Here is a 21471-nt window from a genome sequence, read left to right on the forward strand (position 1 = left end):
AGATTCAGCACGGAAACAGGCCCTTCGACACACCAAGTCCGTGCCAGCCAGCCATCCCCACACACTAACACTATCCTGCACACGAGGGACAATTTACAATTTTACCAAGCCAATTACCCTATAAACCTACATGTCTTTCGAGTGTGGGAGGAAACCAGAGCAGGTCATGGGGAGAATGTACAAACTCCATACTAACATCATCCACAGTCAGTCTCGTACCCGGGCCCCTGGCCCTGTAGGCAGCAACTCTGCTGCTGCACCACTGTGCTGCCCATGTTAGAGTTGGTGGGGATCTTGATGTTGCTGTTTAAGTGTCCTTGGCAAGTTGCCGCCATGCACCTGCGATTGAGTACACACTGAAAGGAAGGACACTTTTAACAGAGAGAGTGATGCTTATAACGTTGGTTGTGATGCCAGTCAAGCAACCTGCTTTGTTCTGAATGACATTGAGTGTCTCCAGTTATGTGGAAACTGCAGTCATCCAAGCACATCTAATAATTAAGCATAAGAAATACAGCCAAGATATATATTGCTCTCAATTACTTTTTATCTGTATTGCATTCATCTGTTAAGAATAGGTGATGCATGCAGCAATTTTTCTTTTAAAAAACATTTTTCCCATCTGGTTTCCATGTGTTACAAATTGTTGTTAAACATCATGACATTTGATTCAAATGAGGAAAGTAACTTGATGCATCTGTGCAGGATGCTTGGCAGCCATATATTTATCCGTATTTGGCAACAAGACGACTGTGGATTTATTTTCTTAGCTTGCTCATAGATGAGCAAAAAGCATCTCAATATTTTTTATCAGGGTATTGCTCAGTGCCTGGAATAATAGTGCGATCTGTTGATGCCACATCTCACTAAGCTGTCTCATGACAGCACAGAACATTATTCATCTTCTTCAGCACAGGAGGAGAAACCCCCGATTTAAACCTGGGAGACTCGTGGAAGAGAGAGAAAATTATAATTCAAGCTGTTTTATGTTGCTCATGTTATACATTTTGCTGAATTACATTGTCAAAGTGCTTATAATAGCTTTTATTATCTTGTTTATGGTGAACATATTGGCAGATGAACATGGCTTTACTGTATATTCATGCAAATAACAACAGAATAACATTATATAAACTTCAGTAAATCACATGCAGCTGTAGTTTTGATCCTTTATTTAAAGACTGCATGGTGAAACAGATGCTTAGAAGAATCCTCTGGCATAAACACTGACGACCCTGATTAACTTTGTTCTCTTTGGCACAGCAGTACAGCGTGTTGTCTTTGTGAACCAAGCTTCATTATGCACCATGCACTGTACATGGGTATTATGTGTGCTCAATGGTTTACACATTTTTTGTGAGTCATTCACCAGCTTCCCTTTCTACTGTTGCACAGAAAAAACAATAATGACTTGTCCTATCATGCTGGAGAGTTGCAAATTGCTCTTACATTATTAATTTCTAATAGACAGTTGTGTCGATATTTCAAGTAGTTCTTTGGATACAAATGCCTCAGGGAACTTTTTCTTTCTATACTTTTTATGGCCCCTCAAGATTGTTCGTGACTAGCCTTTAACAAACGTCACCTATTCCTTCGCTCCATAGATGCTGCCTCACCTGCTGAGTTTCTCCAGCATTTTTTGTCTACCTTTAACAAACAAGATGATAACTTTAATGAATTACCTGTGACCCTAGGAGAGAAGATTAATAAAAGCCTGTGATGGTTGATATTTCAGTTTGACTTGGAGTATATTTTTTAAACTAACTATTTATCAAAATTGGCCAGACAGTTTAGTGCTGCCCAAAAACACCTGAAAATGATACAGCACATGTTTGATTAGGGCTGCCAAATCACTCTTATGAATTCACTTAGTGTAAGGCTTTGTACGGTTCCAAATATTAATAGCGCATAACACTGGGACCTGTGCATAAATTGCAAATTACGACACAGAGTGCTGGAGTAACTCAGCAGGTCAGGAAGCATTGCTGGATAACATGGATGTGATGTTTCAGATCAGGACTCTTCAGATTGATTGAGGAAAAAGTGGAATAGAAGAGGGGCAGGACAAAGCCTATAGGTGATTGTTAAACACACAAGGTTTTTTTTAATGCTTTTTTGATATATCTGCTACGCTTTGTCCTGCCCCTCCTCTCTTCCAGGTTTGTTCCCCCTCCTCCTTATAACCAGTCTGAAGTAGAGTCCCAACTCAGAACGTCACTTATCTATGTTCTCATGGCATGCTACCTGACCTGGTGAATTGCTCCAGCACGTAGAGTCTTTTTTTGTAAACAAGCATCTGCAATTCCTTGTTTTACATGTTCATTTTCAGTGATTTGTTTGCAAAGCCACCCAGATCAACACCTTTCAGTCTCTCAGCATTTTAAATTACTCTGTTTTTTAGTTCTATTGTTGTATCCCTGGATGCCTTTGGGTTAAGAATCACTAAAGGTTTGGTCAAAGAGTCGTTTCAATGAAAGTCTTCATATGAAATACCCTTTCTGAGGGGCTTCAGGAGAGAATTTGAACTTGGTGAACTGTAAAGTAGCATGCAAATATTGGAGCAATGTTGAGCAATTATGATAAAATGTTCGGGGAGCAGATGGGCAAGGGTAAGGAAGTGCGCAAACTGTGCACGGGACTTACACAGAGACCAGAGGAAGCAGAGTGGGAAGTTATGGGTTTCGAGGATGGTACTGGAATAGGGAAAGTGGAAAGCCTGTGACAGAATTTTGACTTTAAGGCATTAGGAATCAGCTAGAAGGCCAAGCATTTGCTGCATATTCTTGTAACTGTAGTATCATTGATACTACAGTAGCTTAAGAACCAAGCAGTAGCTTAAGAGCCAAAAGCATCATTCTATTGATGACTATTTTTTGTTTGCACTACTTCAGATTGCACCACAATCTTTGCACCATTCTGCTGTTTTACACATAACATATGTATGTTTATCATTACAATGTATACTATTTGTTCTCTGAGCTTCATTTCAACAAGGATTTTCAATGTTCCTTGGTGTACATGACAATAAACTCATATGAACCTGAGGTGGCATTGCTTGCATGTGATATAGTGAGATGATTTCCTAATAGTGAGATAATTTTCATAAGGAGCCTGCAAACTAAAATTCACCAATTCACAATTCAGCAAACTAAGTGATCCCCTCAACATAACCATTCTTAACCACAACAAAGTTCTTCAGTCAGTCAGGCAGGAGATCCTACAAATTCTTGAAGGAGTGCAGCGTAGGTTCACCAGGTTAATTCCTAGGATGGCGGGACTGACATATGATGAAAGAATGGAACGACAGGGCTTATATTCACTGGAATTTACGATGTGAGGGGATCTTATAAAAACATATAAATTCTTAAGGGATTGGATAGGGTAGATGCAGGAAAAATGTTCCAGATGTTTGGGGGAGTCCAGAACCTGGGGTCACAGTGTAAAAATAAGGGGTAGGCCATTTAGGACTGAGCTGAGAATAAACTTTTTCACCCAGAGAGTTGCGAATCTGTGGAATTCTCTGCCACAGAAGGCAGTGGAGGCCAATTCATTGGATGTCTTCAAGAGAGAGTTAGATATGGCTCTTAGGGCTAACGGAATCAAGGGATATGGGGGAAAGGCAGGAACAGGGTACTGATTTTGGATGATCAGCTGTGATCATATAGAATGGTGGTGCTGGCTCGAAGGGCTGAATGTCCTACTCCTGCACCTATTTTCTATGTTTCTAAAGTGCATAACCCTCCTGGCATCCTGCTGTGCCAGCTCACCTACTCTGAATAACACATAAATTAATTCCTAATCCAATTTAATGGCTTGCTACAAAATCTCTGTACTTCCTGATGAGGGACCTCAACATAGCACACTTCACCTGCGAGGATCTCATCTCTGCAGATGTAAACAGCAGTGTAGAGATCGCTCTGAAATATCTCATGAGATCAAAAATTCCTTTCAACTCTGTCCCATTGTTTGGATCTATCAATCCTGTAGCCTTCTCATGCAGATTGTTCTTATAATGGAATTTGTCATCCTCTTGTTTATTTCAATAATCAATATAAAATACATCCATCCTCATTTGATGTCTCAAAATTATACGGTTGAAACTCTGAAAGTTTCAGATTACAAAGCGTTCACTTGAATAAAATCCTATTTACATTGTTTTTGGCGATTCAGATTCAGAGTTAAAGTTATTGAATAATGGTGGAATGTAATCTATATCAATGAAACTGGAATGTGACTAATTACCTATAATTGTCTTAAATTCTTTTGTGTTTATGAATTGCGTATCCACAACATTCAGAGTTTTAATCCTCAATGTACTTTGGACAGCTTTCCTCCAGGAAATACAAAATAATGAAGTTCTCATCAAACATGTTCACAGTTTACTCTTATTTGGCTGAAAGAACATTAGCTAGTCATGAAACAGTCATTGGCTCGTCATAAGAATGTTTGCACTATTCTTGCCTGATAAATTTAGTCTTTGCGTCTTTGTAAAGCCAATAAGGTTAGCAATACTTTGATTGCTAAAACTATCTTAGTGTGTGATGGGTTGGGTAGCTGGAAGTAGAGACAGACACATAGAGAAAGCCAATATTAAAATTGCATTGCTACAAACTATGCTGCAAGTTCACAATTGCCATTTACTATTTTTCAAAGAAATTGGAATGAATAGCGTACTGTAGAAAGACACTGTAAGATTTTATTTCAAAGCAAACAAGATAACTTTGTAATTCTGCCATGGTTCTTCCAGCAGTATGATCCAATATCAGAAGAATTCCTGTGAAAGGTCAAGAAATTGTTAGTATGAGTTAAATTCTGTACAAATTGGCACATTTCTTTCTAACCATACTCAGAAACCTGGCTGCACCCCATGATGAATTTATCACCATTGTAAAACTGGTCATACATAAAGGTGATTATTCTGAAACGTTCAACTGTACAAGCTGGAAAAACAGGGATTGTACGGATGAAAATTACAGTAGACATTTTTTTAACCTATTTCTAGGACAGATAATACAATTTGTTAATATGGAATTATCTTTTTGGGGGAGCATTTCTTTGAATGCCTTTTGTGTTTCTCTGGCATCCAGCCTGCTCAAATAAGTGCAATGCCCAAACTTTGCCTGTATACAGCGATCTGGAAATGGTTTTGCCTCCAATGCAATCCAATCCAAGTTGGTCTTGGTAATGACGCACAGGGAACTATTTTTCACTAATGCTGCAGGTTCCTCAATTGAGTTATTTAAAGGGTCAGATACATCTGAGCTACATTCTTGGGCACAATTCTCTGAAAACAAACTTCTTGTAAAGTGTTTGCAAACTGAAGTCTTGTCACCATGTTAGCATGTGATTTTAGTAGGATTCCCCTCAACATTTAAAGGCTAGAAACACCAAGAGTAAAGAGAAGATATGCGATTACCTGTTCATAAGATGAGAAATAATGGTAGTCTTACAACATTGAGGTTTCTGGCCAGGCACTTGAATTGCCCAGGCATGGAAGACAGTGGACGATGTGCTGATAACTGAGATTAGCATAAATGGACAATTGATGGAAAGCATAGACATGGGCCAAAGGCCTGCTTCAGTGTTGCATGGCTAAATAACCCCTTACAATAGAAAAATCCTGCCAAGGACTTGGGCCCTGCAGTAGCCAGTGCAGGTTTTCTGTCCTCAGAGAGGCTAATGCCAGCTGTCTTCCAACTTGTGATCATGCATTCAATGTTTGTCCATGTTCCCGGAAGCAGCGTTCTTCCAGCTTTCCAGCCGTAAGGGCTGCTTGCCAGGTCTGAGCTGTGAGGATACAGGCAAGTAGCATGAACATTTCAAATGGTAATGTCTGCTGTTCCTGAAGCAAAATAACTTTCAACAAAAGATCCTGATAGTCAAGAGTCAAGAGAGTTTTATTATCGCATATCTCAAAAAGGAAGAATGAAATTCTTACTTGCAGCAGCACAACAAATATCCAAATATAGTACTCTGTAAACATCATAATAAACAACAAAAATAAGTTCAGTATATAAAAACACAAACAATAATAGTGCAAAGTGCAATAGTGGTATTTTTTGTACATGCGTTATTAAACTGGAGGGGGAGGATTGTCATTTGGAAATGTTTAAACTAATCTGGAGGGGTTGGGACCCATGGTAGTAATGCACCATATGAGAAAGCTGAAGCAAATATAGAGATTAAAGCAAGCAACTTCATTTGGCAGGCCAGGCAGAGGTGAGACAGGGAGTGTGGAAAGCCTTATCGGCTAAACTGCATTTACATTAATGCAAAAAGCCTCACTGGTGAGCAGCTGAACTCAGAGCATAGATCAGAACATGGAATTGTGATGGTTGTGGTATGGGCAGGAATGGCAGCACAAAGTTCTGCGGTACCAGTGCTTCCGATATGAGAATGGTGGAGGTAAGAGACGAGGGGGAGTTGTATTATTTATTTGGGAGAATGGCAGGGAGATATACTGGTGAATCAGCCAGCAAGGCCATATATGCAGAACTTTGAAATAAAAAAACAGGTGATCAATTTGATGGGATTTTACTATAAAGCCCTTAAATAGTCAGCGGAGGCATATATATATATAGATATATATATATATATATATAGATATATATATATATATATATATATAGGGAAATCACAGATAGGTGTAAGAATAACAGGGTTGTACTAGTAGGTGATTAAATATTGACTGGGTTGCCTAATATTGACTGGATAGTGTTGACTGCCCAGTGTTAAGGGATTAATGGGACAGAATTTGCGACGTGTGTCCAGGAAGGTGTCTGAAACTATATGCAGATGGCCTTACTAGAGAATGGGCTCTTAGGAACTGAGGCTAGGCAAATAGTTGACGTATCGGCACGGCAGCAATGTGCAACCAGTGACTATAATTCTGTTAGTTTCAAGATAGAGGAGGTAGTTGAGGCACGTACTATACTACAACATCTAAAGGACATTTGGATGGGTGCATGGGTAGGCTTAGAGGGATATGGAGCAAATGAGGGCTGGTGTGACTAGTGTAGATGTAGCATCATGGTTGGCATGAGCAAGTTGGGCCGATAGGGCATGTTTCTGTGCTGTATGACTTTATAGGGGACTCTATAGTCAGGGGGTCGGATAGGCGATTCGGTGGACGCAGACAGGAGACCAGGATGGTAGTTTGCCTCCCTGGTGCCAGGGTCAGGGATGTGTCTGAACGTGTCCAAGAAATCCTGAAATGGGAGGGAGAGGAGCCTGAGGTTGTGGTACATATAGGTACCAACGACATAGGTAAAAAAAGAGAAGAGGTCCTGAAAGAAGAATTTAGGGAGTTAGGTAGAGAGTTAAGGAGAAGGACTGCAAAGGTAACAATCTCAGGATTACTGCCTGTGCCACGCGACAGTGAGAGTAGGAATGGAGCGAGGTGGAGGATAAATGAGTGGATGAGGGACTGGTGCAGTGGGTATGGATTCAAGTTTCTGGATCATTGGGACCTCTTTTGGGGAAGGTGTGACCTGTACAGAAAGGACGGGTTGCACTTGAACTCGAGGGGGACCAATATCCTGGCGGGGAGATTTGCAAAGGCTACTGGGGAGACTTTAAACTAGTATGGTTGGGGGGAGGGACTCAAATTGGGAAAGCTAGCAGTCAGTGTGTGAGGCAGGAGGCAGAGAATGGTAGCACTCTGACCCAAAATGTAGGGGAGAGAGAAAAAAAAGACAATAAACAGAGAATAAGAGAGGGTGGGTTTCTTAAATGTGTATATTTTAATGCTAGGAGCATTGTAAGAAAGGTGGATGAACTCAGAGCCTGGATTGACACCTGGAAGTATGATGTTGTGGCGATCAGTGAAACATGGTTGCAGGAGGGCTGTGATTGGAAACTAAATATTCCAGGATTTCGTTGCTTCAGGTGTGATAGAATTGGAGGGGCAAGAGGTGGAGGTGTTGCATTGCTTATCAGGGAAGATATTACAGCAGTGCTTTGGCAGGATAGATTAGAGGGCTCATCTAGGGAGGCTATTTGGGTGGAACTGAGTGATGGGAAAGGGGTAGCAACACTTATAGGGGTGTATTATAGACCGCCAATTGGGGAGCGAGAATTGGAAGAGCAAATATGTAAGGAGATTGCAGATATTAGTAGTAAGCACAAGGTAGTGATTGTGGGAGATTTCAATTTTCCACACATAGACTGGGAAACACATTCTGTAAATGGGCTGGATGGGTTGGAGTTTGTAAAATGTGTGCAGGATAGTTTTTTTGCAGCAATACATAGAAGTACCTACTAGAGAAGGGGCGGTGCTGGACCTCCTGTTAGGAAATGAGACGGGTCAGGTGGCAGAGGTATGCGTTGGGGAACAGTTCGGGACCAGTGATCACAATACCATTAGTTTCAATATAATTATGGAGAGGGTCAGAACCGGACCTAGGGTTGAGATTTTTGATTGGAGAAAGGCTAACTTTGAGGAGATGCGAAAGGATTTAAAAGGAGTAAACTGGGACATTTTGTTTTATGGGAAAGATGTGGAAGAGAAATGGAGTACATTTAAAGGTGAAATTTTAAGAGTACAGAATCTTTATGTCCCTGTTCGGTTGAAAGGAAATAGTAAAAATTGGAAAGAGCCATGGTTTTCAAGGGAAATTGGACACGGTTCGGAAAAAGAGGGAGATCTACAATAATTATAGGCAGCATGGAGTAAATGAGGTGCTTGAGGAGTATAAAGAATGTAAAAAGAATCTTAAGAAAGAATTAGAAAAGCTAAAAGAAGATATGAGGTTGCTTTGGCAAGTAAGGTGAAAGTAAATCCAAAGGGTTTCTACAGCTATATTAATAGCAAAAGGATAACGAGGGATAAAATTGGTCCATTAGAGAGTCAGAGTGGACAGCTATCTGCAGAGCCAAAAGAGATGGGGGAGATATTGAACAATTTCTTTTCTTCGGTATTCACCAAGGAGAAGGATATTGAATTATGTGAGGTAAGGGAAACAAATAGAGTAGCTATGGAAACTATGAGATTCAAAGAAGAGGAAGTACTGACACTTTTGAGAAATATAAAAGTGGATAAGTCTCCAGGTCCGGACAGGATATTCCCTAGGACATTGAGGGAAGTTAATGTAGAAATAGCAGGGGCTATGACAGAAATATTTCAAATATCATTAGAAACGGGAATAGTACCGGAGGATTGGCGTACTGCGCATGTTGTTCCATTGTTTAAAAAGGGGTCTAAGAGTAAACCTAGCAATTATAGACCTGTTAGTTTGACGTCAGTGGTGGGCAAATTAATGGAAAGGATACTTAGAGATAATATATATAAACATCTGGATAAACAGGGTCTGATTAGGAACAGTCAACATGGATTTGTGCCTGGAAGGTCATGTTTGACTAATCTTGAATTTTTTGAAGAGGTTACTCGGGAAATTGATGAGGGTAAAGCAGTGGATGTTGTATATATGGACTTCAGCAAGGCCTTTGACAAGGTTCCTCATGGAAGGTTGGTTAAGAAGGTTCAATGGTTGGGTATTAATGGTGGAGTAGCAAGATGGATTCAACAGTGGCTGAATGGGAGATGCCAGAGAGTAATGGTGGATGGTTGTTTGTCAGGTTGGACGCCAGTGACTAGTGGGGTGCCACAGGGATCTGTGTTGGGTCCACTGTTGTTTGTCATGTACATCAATGATCTGGATGATGGTGTGGTAAATTGGATTAGTAAGTATGCAGATGATACTAAGATAGGTGGGGTTGTGGATAATGAAGTAGATTTTCAAAGTCTACAGAAAGATTTATGCCAGTTGGAAGAGTGGACTGAAAGATGGCAGATGGAGTTTAATGCTGATAAGTGTGAGGTGCTACATCTTGGCAGGACAAATCAAAATAGGACGTACATGGTAAATGGTAGGGAATTGAAGAATGCAGGTGAACAGAGGGATCTGGGAATAACTGTGCACAGTTCCCTGAAAGTGGAATCTCATGTAGATAGGGTGGTAAAGAAAGCTTTTGGTGTGCTGGCCTTTATAAATCAGAGCATTGAGTATAGAAGTTGGGATGTAATGTTAAAATTGTACAAGGCATTGGTGAGGCCAATTCTGGAGTATGGGGTACAATTTTGGTCGCCTAATTATAGGAAGGATGTCAACAAAATAGAGAGAGTACAGAGGAGATTTACTAGAATGTTGCCTGGGTTTCAGCAACTAAGTTACAGAGAAAGGTTGAACAAGTTAGGGCTTTATTCTTTGGAGCGCAGAAGGTTAAGGGGGGACTTGATAGAGGTCTTTAAAATGATGAGAGGGATAGACAGAGTTGACGTGGATAAGCTTTTCCAACTGAGAGTAGGGAAGATTCAAACAAGGAGACATGACTTGAGACTTAAGGGACAGAAGTTTAGGGGTAACATGAGGGGGAACTTCTTTACTCAGAGAGTGGTGGCTGTGTGGAATGAGCTTCCAGTGAAGGTGGTGGAGGCAGGTTCGTTTTTATCATTTAAAAATAAATTGGATAGTTATATGGACGGGAAAGGAATGGAGGGTTATGGTCTGAGCGCAGGTATATGGGACTAGGGGAGAATACGTGTTCGGCACGGACTAGAAGGGTCGAGATGGCCTGTTTCCGTGCTGTAATTGTTATATGGTTATATGGTTATAGTCATATGCATCCAATTCTTCCTCTCCACTAAATTAAACATAGAAAAATATAAATGATTGTGTGCAGAACAATTTTGCTTTGAACCCCATTGTATTTTAAGCCTTTAATTGACATGCTATTAAGGAGAAAGATGGTCATGTGTTGCTGCAAGTCTCCACCTAAATTAACCATCATAAACAGCTTAGTAAATGTCATTGCTATCATATACCACTCTCTTTTTAAATTGACCTACTTTTCATTGTTGCCAACAGCAAAATAATCTGTTTGGAACTAGCAGAGGCGGTTGCATTCCCAAGAGCTTTCAGAAACTTAAAGTCATCCATTCTTACTGACAAATATTATGAGATGTAGCTTCTGTAAGGCAGTTACTTTCTTAATATGATGAACTCATTATTGAATGTTATTTTGAAGTGATTTTATTTTTAATGAAAATACCAATCGGCGCATTGGAAGATACGTATTCCAGTTTCTATGACAATTTGATTAATTCATGTATATATTTAGGATTTTTCAATTATGTATCTATGTAATTTGTATTTAGTTAATAGTATTGAGTTTGTAAAGAATAATATTAAATACAGTTAACTATATTTCTACAGGACAAACAGAAAATAAAAGAAATACTTTCATGTTGTTAAATGGATATACTCGTTACAGATTCATTTGGAAGTTTATGAGGAAGGTTGAGATTTGCACTTTTAAATAGATCAAGGAGCTGTGAGTTTCTGCATTACAGCAAAGTAAATCCTAATGTTGTTGACTGAATGCAAAACCTCTGTCAGTTGCATTAGTATTAAATGGAATTTAGAATCTGTCAAAACATGCTCAATTTAATGCAAACAATTCTATCCTTAGAAAGGCATATTTTATGCCACAATCCTTTTATAATTCTTTTTTTTAATTGAAAATTAAAATGTAAAAGCATAACTTTGGGTATAGAATGTTAGAGAATGTACAATCATGACAGAAATTCAATATATATTACAACACTTAATGATGCGATATTATCAGTGAATATCCCCGCTCGAACATTATGACAGAAAAAAAAAACTGATGAAGCAGCTGCAGATGCTAGGTCTTGGGACATTATTCTAAGAAGTCAAGAGCGTTTATTGTCATGTGTCCCAGATAGGACAATGAAATTCTTATTTTTGCTTCAGCACCATAGAATATAGTAGGCCTGAGTTGGGATGACTAAAAACACTCAGAAAGATAACAAGGGCAGCACAGTTTGCAGTAATTTGTTGTTGGTAAATTTTGCTGAAACATATTGTAAAACACTGTAAATTGTGGCATTTGTTCCTGCTGTGCCTTAAAGTTTCTAGTTAAAATAATACATGAAAACCATAAATACATGAAATCTGTTTAAACTGCTCCTCTGAATTGGAGCTGAGTAAATTAAATGCAGAGAACTTTGACGGAAATTTATTTGCATCGATGCTCAGACTTCCTTAATTATTCTAACAACCCGACCCAATCTTATTATTAATCATCCAATCAATCTAATTCAATCAAATGTCAAGTGATGGAAAACAACACTGACAGTGCTATCATGCATCAACAAACCATCCATGCCCACATACTGATGCCCACTTTGAGTTTTACGGACAACTTTGTTCCAGACTACTTTGCAGCCTTGGTTCACGAGCAAAGGATATAAATTGTGGTGAATGTCCTTGACATTATGGTAACATTTGACAGAGTGTGGTAACAAGGACCACTGGTAAAATTGAAGTCCACTGGCGTCAAGGGAAAGCACGCCTAACGATTAGAAATATATTTCAAACAATTCAGGATGATTTTTTGCTGTAGGAGGCATCAAGACCTCTGATGCAGTGTTGTGAAACTGTGGAGTCTGTTCTCTGCCATGTTGCGTCACTCTTAAATATCTTTCAGATCATCGTGGATTGCACTCATAATGTAACTCCTATCTAACCAGCTATCCGGAAGTGGCGGCGCTGTTAACAGCTGCGGCTCGCCTGCAGTCCGTCTGTCTTTACTTTTTTCTGTCGTTTTTTTTGTCTTGTTTTGGTTAAGTTTTAGTTTGTTGGGTTGTGTTAGAGGGGGTGAAACATGTTCTCTGTCTCTTCCTTCGGGGGAATGCGACTTTTTCGTGTCGTATCCCCCTTCTCTGCCTCCGTCTCCGCTGAGGCCTAATGGCGGAGCTGGCGGCCTCCAACCTGCGACCGACCCCGAGGCTCCGTAGGCAGAGCCAGCCAGGACTTACCAACGAGAGGCTGGCCGTCTTCGGGGCTAAGGCAGCGGTGGCCCAACTTGCTGGTGCGGCGTTCTGGCTTTCGGCGGCGGCCTGAAGCTGATGCAGCGGGGCTCGGAGCGGAGACTGCGGGACCTGGAGCTGGGGCGGCGGCCTGGAGCGGAGACTGCGGGACCTGGAGCTGGGGCGGCGGCCTGGAGCGGGGGCGGCGGCCCGGAGCGGAGACTGCGGGACCTGGAGCTGGGGCGGCGGCCTGGAGCGGGGGCGGCGGCCCGGAGCTGGGGCGGCGGCCCGGAGCTGATGCTGTGGCGGGCCGTCTCGGAGCGGAGACGGCGTTCCGGCTTTCGGCGGCGGCGACATCACCACGGAGGTCCGCTGGACTGGAGAGCGGCATCTTCGGCCTGGATCGATCGCCTCAGCGCAGAGGGAGAACAAGGAGGGAAGAGACGGAGACTAAGACTTTGCCTCCATCACAGTGAGGATGTGCTTGGTGAACTCACTGTGGTGGATGTTTAATTTGTGTTTATTGTATGTTTTGTTATTATTGATTCTGTGTATGACTGCAGGCAACATAATTTCGTTCAGACCAAAAGGTCTGAATGACAATAAAGGATCTATCTATCTATAACCGGGGTTAATAGCCCACTAAACCAAGTTCACCACAGATATTATGCGCCATTTAATAAGGTAGTTAACCCTGGCTGTGGTCTGAAATCACTATACAATGCATAGGCAGAACTGCTGATTGTCCATCTTTGGATATTATGCTTTTCAGCCTCCACTGTTTCTTCTGTTCAGGATGTTGCTAATGTCTGCAGCATATGCAGCACCAAAAATATTTTCATTTATAAATAACTTTTTAAGCTTTTTCAAATGCGTGTCATTGGTGAGGGACTTCAATTAATAAACCAATGAATTGGAAACAAAATAAACTTTTGTTTATTGATAAAATGGCACAATAGTTGTACTTGATATTTTGGAAGATGTCAATAATCCAGGGTGTTGCCAACATTCCTTCAAATATATATTTATTTTATCTTAAAATAATTAATCTGTATTAATTTTTAAAAAAAAGGATAATTAAAATATATTCATTTCATAGGGACTATTTTGTAGAAGAGCTAATGGATGAAGATGACAAAGACAAGACAAAGAGGTGAGACTTTATGTGACGTTTAACAGAATAAAATCAAAATAAGCATGATATTTGAATTATTTATTTGAATGGATGACTGCAACAGAAATAAAGTAACGGTATCAAAATAGAAACAGGCATATTGAAATGAAGTGCTTGATCTTAAATTAATTGTAAAAAGTGTTTTTCTGAACTTTCTTAATAAGGAATGAAGTAGCACTAAAAAAGAGATGGCTGAGTGGTGGCTAGTTAGAGATATTTAAAATTGTAATTTGTTCTATAGTTTAATCGTTCAAGCTACCTTTCTTCTTATGGATGTATTGCAGAGCGCAGGTTTATTAAAATATGGGCCTGATCCAATCAATATGTTCAAGAAAATTATTTTATTGCACAATTAATGGCAGAAATATTTTCCACTGTTCAACAGTACCAGTCATATTCTGCTGTTCCTGACAACAGCGATAGGTCTTGATACAATTCAACCATCACTACAATTTGATGCAAGGTCCAACCAATCAATCCAGGAAGCAAACGGTTCTTAAGAGAAATAACAAGCTGTGTCCTGATATCCCTTCTCCTGTTCCATAGCCCTGGCAACACCAGATGGAGGTGCATCTTCTCCAGCTTGGTCCTTGGCACCATTTCCAACTCCATTCCAAAGTTCTCTCCATCAATGAAGAAAACATACTTTTATACCCATGATCAAACACACTGTCACATGACAAGTATTCCCTGACACATTACATGTCACCACAGCAAGCAATTTAAGCTGTTTAACATATTAACCATGATGTTACCAATGGTTTTTAACAGTTAGTTCCACAAATCACAAAATCTTGATACATTAAGTAGATTGCATAATATCACTATTCTAAACTGATTACAAAGTTCTTTGCTTTCTTCTGTATTATACTACAGAGAGGATGAAAACAATCAAGGGACTCAAACATAATATAGCTCCTTAGAGATTCATAAATAGTTCAGGAACATTTTCTTTAATCAGAGACTGGTTACAAAGCAGAATGTGCTGGGAAAAGGAACAGATCGGGCAAATAACATACAAGCACACAAGTGAGGGAGGAATGGTAAGACAGAACATCGGGGCAAGATGAAGGAATGTCCCTCTGCTGTATATTCTATAATAATCTAATAGGTACTGTCCATGTTCTTCAGAGATGGTCCCTGATCCGCTGAGTTACCCCAGTTATTTTTTTGTAAACCAGCATCTTCAGTTCCTTGTTTCTTCAATGTAAATCAAACCTACAGGTAATTCTATGTCAATGCAAGTTTCATGATATAAGTGCAAAGTTTTTTCCAACTGCCGCGCCCTGCTCACTAGGGGCGATTTACAGAGGCCGATTAACCTACAAACCTGCAATTGAAAGATTGAAAGATAAGCATGAAAACACCCTTTGGCCCATCGAGTCTGTGGAATTCTCTGCCTCAGAGATCGGTGGAGGCCAGTTCTCTGGATACTTTCAAGAGAGAGCTAGATAGGGCTCTTCAAGATAGCGGAGTCAGGGGATATGGGGAGAAGGCAAGAACAGGGTACTGATTGTGGATGATCAGCCATGATCACAATGAATGGCAGTGCTGGCTCGAAGGGCCGAATGGCCTACTCCTGCACCTATTGTCAATTGTCTATTGTCTATTGAGATCATGCCAACCATTGTTCACCCTTTCACACTAGTTCTATGTTATCCTACTTTCTTATCCACTACACACTAGGGGAAATTTAAATAGGGCAATTAACCTACAAACACGCACATCTTTGAGATTGATTGATTGAAAGGCACAGCACGGAAACTTTGAATAGATTTCACAAAGACGCAAGTTTAACACAAGTTCTTAATATTTTCATCAGACATTTTGTCGTTGATTAAAAGATGCAGCTTGGAAGGCTTTTGGGCCCACCTAGTCCGAGTGTACGGATTAGTACGGGTGTCTGGGGTTATGGGGAGAAGGCAGGAGAATGGGGTTAGGAGGGAGATATAGATCAGCCTTGATTGAATGGTGGAGCAGATGATGGGCCGAATGGCTTTATTCTGCTCCTATCACTTATGACCTTATGAGATGTTTTCAAGAGAGAGTTAGATTTAGCTCTGAGGACTAAGGGATATGGGGAAAAAGCCGGAACGGTGTACTGATTTTAGATGATCAGCCATGATCATATTGAATGACGGTGCTGGCTCGAAGGGTCAACATTTCCCTGTGTTTATTATGTGGATTAGCAATTTACAGTGAGTAAAGTTTAAAGCCTATTGCTACAAATCACTAGACTCGCTCCTCAGAGAGGATTTTTTTTTGAATAGCAGCAAAATTCACTATCTGATTATTTAAAATTTGTATCCTTGCCAATACTTTTGACACAATGGTAACATTTCTCCCGTGCACTATATTCCTAATTAGTACCTTTAAACACCACAAAAAGATTGACTAGAAAAGAGGCAAAAGAGAGAATATCGTATTATTCTGTTTTCTTTTTATGTTAATTAATGGTTTGACCCAACTAATTCAATCCTTAGTCAAAACACTTGACTAATTCTCATGATTGCACATTTGTTAACCAGAATTATTCTACACTCAAAAACTCTTTTGCTGATATCTTCCAGGGAGCACAAGGTTTGATGGAATACATATATCATAAGATACTGCACATGCTGCAGTAAATGCTGCAAACATCCAGCATATATGACAGCCAGGCAGCATTAGTGGAGAGATAGAAATAGTTAACATATCTTGTAAATGACCTTTCATCAGTAGCTTGTCGCTTTGAGCGTTTCCAGCTTTTCTTTCTGTTGAAGGTATGGCAAACCATTGGATGAAGTTCAAAGTAATAAGATTGAAGCCATTTGTTACCTAAATTGACATCTTTTATTAAAATGTAAACAATTATAGACATCAACATCCATGACTGTACACCAAAAAGAAAAGTATTGCTATATCAGTACATACATGCATGTCTATTGTCTATTGCCTATGACTGCCTCAAACTGTTTTAGACTGAACAAACACTCTTCCTTGAAAGGATGGAATAATATGTGTAGCTTTTTAGGGAGGTATTGCGGTCAGCTGTTAAAGGATCTCTGAAATGGTCAGTTTAAGAGCAATGAACGATAGGTAAAAGAATCTGACCTTGCGGCCAGCATCCACATCTGTGCATGAATAAAAATACAGAGGTTGAAACATAATATTTGCTGAAAACGTACACAAAATCCTAAGGCAGGCATATACAATTATTTAGAAATGTAACAGTACATTAAATCAAATTCTAACCATAATTAGGCAGTTGCACATTTGTTTCAAGCATGAGTGTATGAATACAAAGGTACAGCTGACCTGTGCAGCACAGTATACATTTGATACCAGGGACTGCAATTTTATAGTTTTCTAATGTCACATGTGAGATAGTGAATTAATATGAGCTATCTCTGGTTAATGGAAATCTCAAGAGTATCTTTGGAGCAGCTCATGTTTTCTAGTGTGGGATGATCTTAAAAGTTTAGTAATTTCACTCAATGAGAACGTGCATTCAATGGAAGGGAGAGCAGGCCAAAGAAAGGTTTAAACTTGGATTGTTTTCCTCACAACACTGTAGGCTGATGGCAGGCAGTTTAGAAAATTGTGAGGCATTTCTAGGATAAACAGTCAGAACTTTTTTTTCCCCCAATATGGAAAGGTCAAAGACTAAAGGTCACAGCTTTAAGACGAGTGGGCAAAGTTTAAAGGAGATGTGCAGGGCAGGTTTTTACACAGAGATGGTGGGGGCCTGGAATGTGCTGCCGGTGGTGGTGCTGGAGGCAGATATGATAGGGGCACTTAAGAGGTTTTTCAATAGTTACATGGATATGCAGGGAATGAAGGGATATGAATCATGTGCAGGCAGATGAGATTTGATCAGCTTGGCATCAAGTTTGGCATTTTGGGCCGAAAGATCTGTTCCTGCTTTATACGGTTATCTGTTCTATGTTCTATTTCTTGGTGAGACCACACCTGGAGTATTGCGTACAGTTTTGGTCTCCAAATCTGAGGAAGGACATTATTGCCATAGAGGGAGTGCAGAGAAGGTTCACCAGACTGATTCCTGGGATGTCAGGACTTTCATATGAAGAAAGACTGGATAGACTCGGCTTGTACTCGCTAGAATTTAGGAGATTGAGGGGGGATCTTATAGAAACTTACAAACTTCTTAAAGGGTTGGACAGGCTAGATGCAGGAAGATTGTTCCCGATGTTGGGAAAGTCCAGGACAAGGGGTCACAGCTTAAGGATAGAGGGGAAACCCTTTAGGACCGAGATGAGAAAAACATTTTTCACACAGAGAGTGGTGAATCTCTGGAACTCTCTGCCACAGAAGGTAGTTGAGGCCAGTTCAATGGCTATATTTAAGAGGGAGTTAGATGTGGCCCTTGTGGCTAAAGGAATCAGGTGGTATGGAGAGAAGGCAGGTACGGGATATTGAATTGGATGATCAGCCATGATCATATTGAATGGCGGTGCAGGCTCGAAGGGCCGAATAGTCTACTCCTGCACCTAATTTCTATGTTTCTATGTTTCACGGTAGCATTGCTTCTCCGGCCCAGTCATTTTGGGCACATTGCTCTCTGGGACTACTGACTTACTGAATTTACCCTGAAATACTTTAATGTTCTGTAAAAGAAAATTCTGTAAATATTCATTCATTTATATACATTTTTTTGGATTTGGTAGGAGAATATAATTTCTATAAGTATATGTTACTTTTTTTAATTATCTGGTTCTGTTATTTTAATATAAGTGACTTATCTTGACTTGTACTATAGTACAGAATTCTAATTTAATTAAATTATTTAAAATAAATTCTGCATGTGATCACTGCAGACATTTTGGGGGAAGACAACATCCTGCAGCGATATGGTTGATACAATATTGGTGTAGATGTTTTGCAGGAAATTGTCAAAACTGGAAATGTATTCATCAAAATGCACTGGGTATAATCTTCAGGATTAACATGATTTGAGAAAGCAGAGACTGTTTCTGTTCACATACGGACTATTTTATTGATCCTGTATGCTATCAGTTGCCAAATTCTACTTTTGTATTTTAATTTAGGGCTTCACGTAACAAATCTGAGAAAAAGAGACGTGATCAGTTCAATGTCCTCATTAAAGAACTCAGTGTAATGCTTCCAGGCAGTGTCCGTAAACTGGATAAATCTTCAGTGCTCCAGAAAACAATTAGCTTTTTACAAAAACACAACGGTAAGTTCTTACTGATGTATTCAAAGTTGAAGTTTGACTAGTGTTCAAAACTTTTGAAGCTGCCTCTCCTCTCATCTTCTCTTAGATAAGTAGGTAATAGCACCATGTGCATGGTCCCCAGTCATGCAGACTAAAGAAGTTCAGGATTCAGTTCCTGTCCTGAGCTGAATGCAACTTTAAACAGTGGCTGAAGAGGAAGAGATTCTCACTTCTTCAACTTTGATCGGCTTACACTACATGCTACCATTGTTAATGCTCTAGCAAGGTCTCATGGTCAATTGAGGAAAACCAAATGCAAGGAGAAAGAGTGGCCTGGAATTTCCTGAGAATGGTGAACCAGTCCCCGTGACAACTCCACTATATACTGTTAAATTGTCAATACTACTTTGTCAGAGTTTGGAAGTTTATGAAAGGGCTGGATTGAGATGGTTGTGCCTCTTAAGTTCTCAGGGAAACTGCAAACATTCAGCTGTTTCATCAGGGACAGTGGAGCTGAAAGGGGAAGGAGTGCTGGAGATTGGAGAAGCAGCTATGAGTCTCTGGGTCTGAAAGACCGAGTGGTGTATGAAAGGAAGGCAGGCACAAGCAGAGCGGCCATATTGGAACCATTTTGGTTCTACTGGTTTAAACGCAGTTATCGAAAAAGACAGAGAGGTCCACTGGAATTTAAAGTTCTAAATTTGGGCAACATTAATTTTGATAATAATAGATAGAAGCTTGCAAAAGTTGATTGGAATACATTGTTTACAGACAAAATAATATTTGGCTAGTGGGAGGCTTTTAAAAGTGAGACGGTGAGAGTTGAAAGTCTGCATGTTCCTGTTAGAGTTGAGGGTAAGTAGGGCAGGCAGGAGTAGGAAACCTTGGATGACAAGACGTAATGAGGTTTTGGTCAGAAGAAAGGAGGCATGGGTTAGGTACAGACAGCTGGGATCAAATGAATTCCTGGAGGAGAATGGACAAGGCAAGGTACAAGGTAAGTTTGCAGATGACACTAAAGTTGGTGGTATCGTGGATAGTGAAGATGGGTATCAAAAATTACAGCAAGATCTTGATTAGTTCGGCAAGTGGGCTGAGGAGTAGCTAATGTAGATTAATGTATTTAAGTGCGAGGTGTTGCATTTTGGGAAGCCAAACATTGACAGGACACTCACAATGAATGGTATGGTCCTAAGGAATGTTGTAGAGCAGCGGGATCTAGGAGTACAGGTACATAGTTACCTGAAAATGGTATCATAAATATGCAGCATGGCAAAGATGGCTTTTGGCATGCTGGCCTTCATCTGTCAAGGCAACGTGTAAGTCTGAGATGTTATGTTGCAGAAATTGAGATGTTATGTTGCAGCTATGCAAGATTTTGATCAGGTCACAATAGGAATATTGTTTGATCACCCTGCTAGAGGAAATATGCCATTACGCTGGAAAGTGTGCAGAAAAGAATTACGAGCAAGTTGCCAGGACATGAGGGATTGTGTGAACAGGGAGAATGTACAAACTCCGTACAGATAGCAGCTGTAATCAGGATCAAAACCAGGTCTCTGGCGCTGTAAGGCAGCAGCTCTACTGTTGCCCCACTGTGCTGCCCTTGATGTAGGTGTGGTGACTCCAATGAATATTATAGAATGGGTCTAAGAATCTCTGCAATCTGATTGTCTAAAAGCCGCAGCTGTACCATGTAATTATTTTTACAGGCCAGAAAACCGATATCAATACAATACTATAGCGATACCGATACACGGTATTTTGGGGGATTTTTGCTGTCTGCTTGATGCTGCGCGCGCAATACAAAATGGCGAGTGTGGGTGAGCCACAGTTTGAGTTGCTGACATACAAAAAAAATCAAAATCTGATATTTTTTAAATCAAGCGTCTGCTAATTACCAGACGCATGATTTGGAAAATAGCAGATTTTTATTTTTATTTTACTTTTTTTCCCCCATTCTATAAAACAGATGATGCACAGGTCTATTTCGTGCTTTGGTGGAATTGTGTGCACATGGTAACTTTGGAATGGTCTAAAACACACTCAGCTGCGCCTTGTGTGTTTAAACTATTCCAAAATTACCTTGTGCACACAATTTCTACCGACTCACTCAGACCTATGCATCATTTGTATACTGGGGATACTAGTTCCTATAGGTTAGATGGAAAATGCAAAGTTCCTCTACCTTGGGAATAGATTTTGAGACTTACACAGGAGTAAAGAACTAATTGACAGCTAGTGAAGAATTATGAGGAAATGTCATCAGTTTCTTCTCATTCACCTATA

At 40.1% G+C, this 21471-nt stretch overlaps 1 protein-coding gene across 1 annotated transcript in view; it reads left to right on the forward strand.

Annotated features, from left to right (window-relative positions):
• The window catches only part of npas2 (neuronal PAS domain protein 2), a 70285-nt gene that overhangs the window by 12905 nt on the left and 35909 nt on the right, over positions 1–21471 (forward strand). Inside the window, exons 2-3 of the mRNA XM_033022572.1 lie at positions 13932–13985; positions 19055–19203. Of these exons, the coding sequence (XP_032878463.1) occupies positions 13932–13985; positions 19055–19203 (203 nt within the window). The remainder of the gene's footprint in view (positions 1–13931; positions 13986–19054; positions 19204–21471) is intronic.

The sequence above is a fragment of the Amblyraja radiata genome, chromosome 6 (genome assembly GCF_010909765.2).
Source record: "Amblyraja radiata isolate CabotCenter1 chromosome 6, sAmbRad1.1.pri, whole genome shotgun sequence".
NCBI lineage: Eukaryota > Metazoa > Chordata > Chondrichthyes > Rajiformes > Rajidae > Amblyraja > Amblyraja radiata.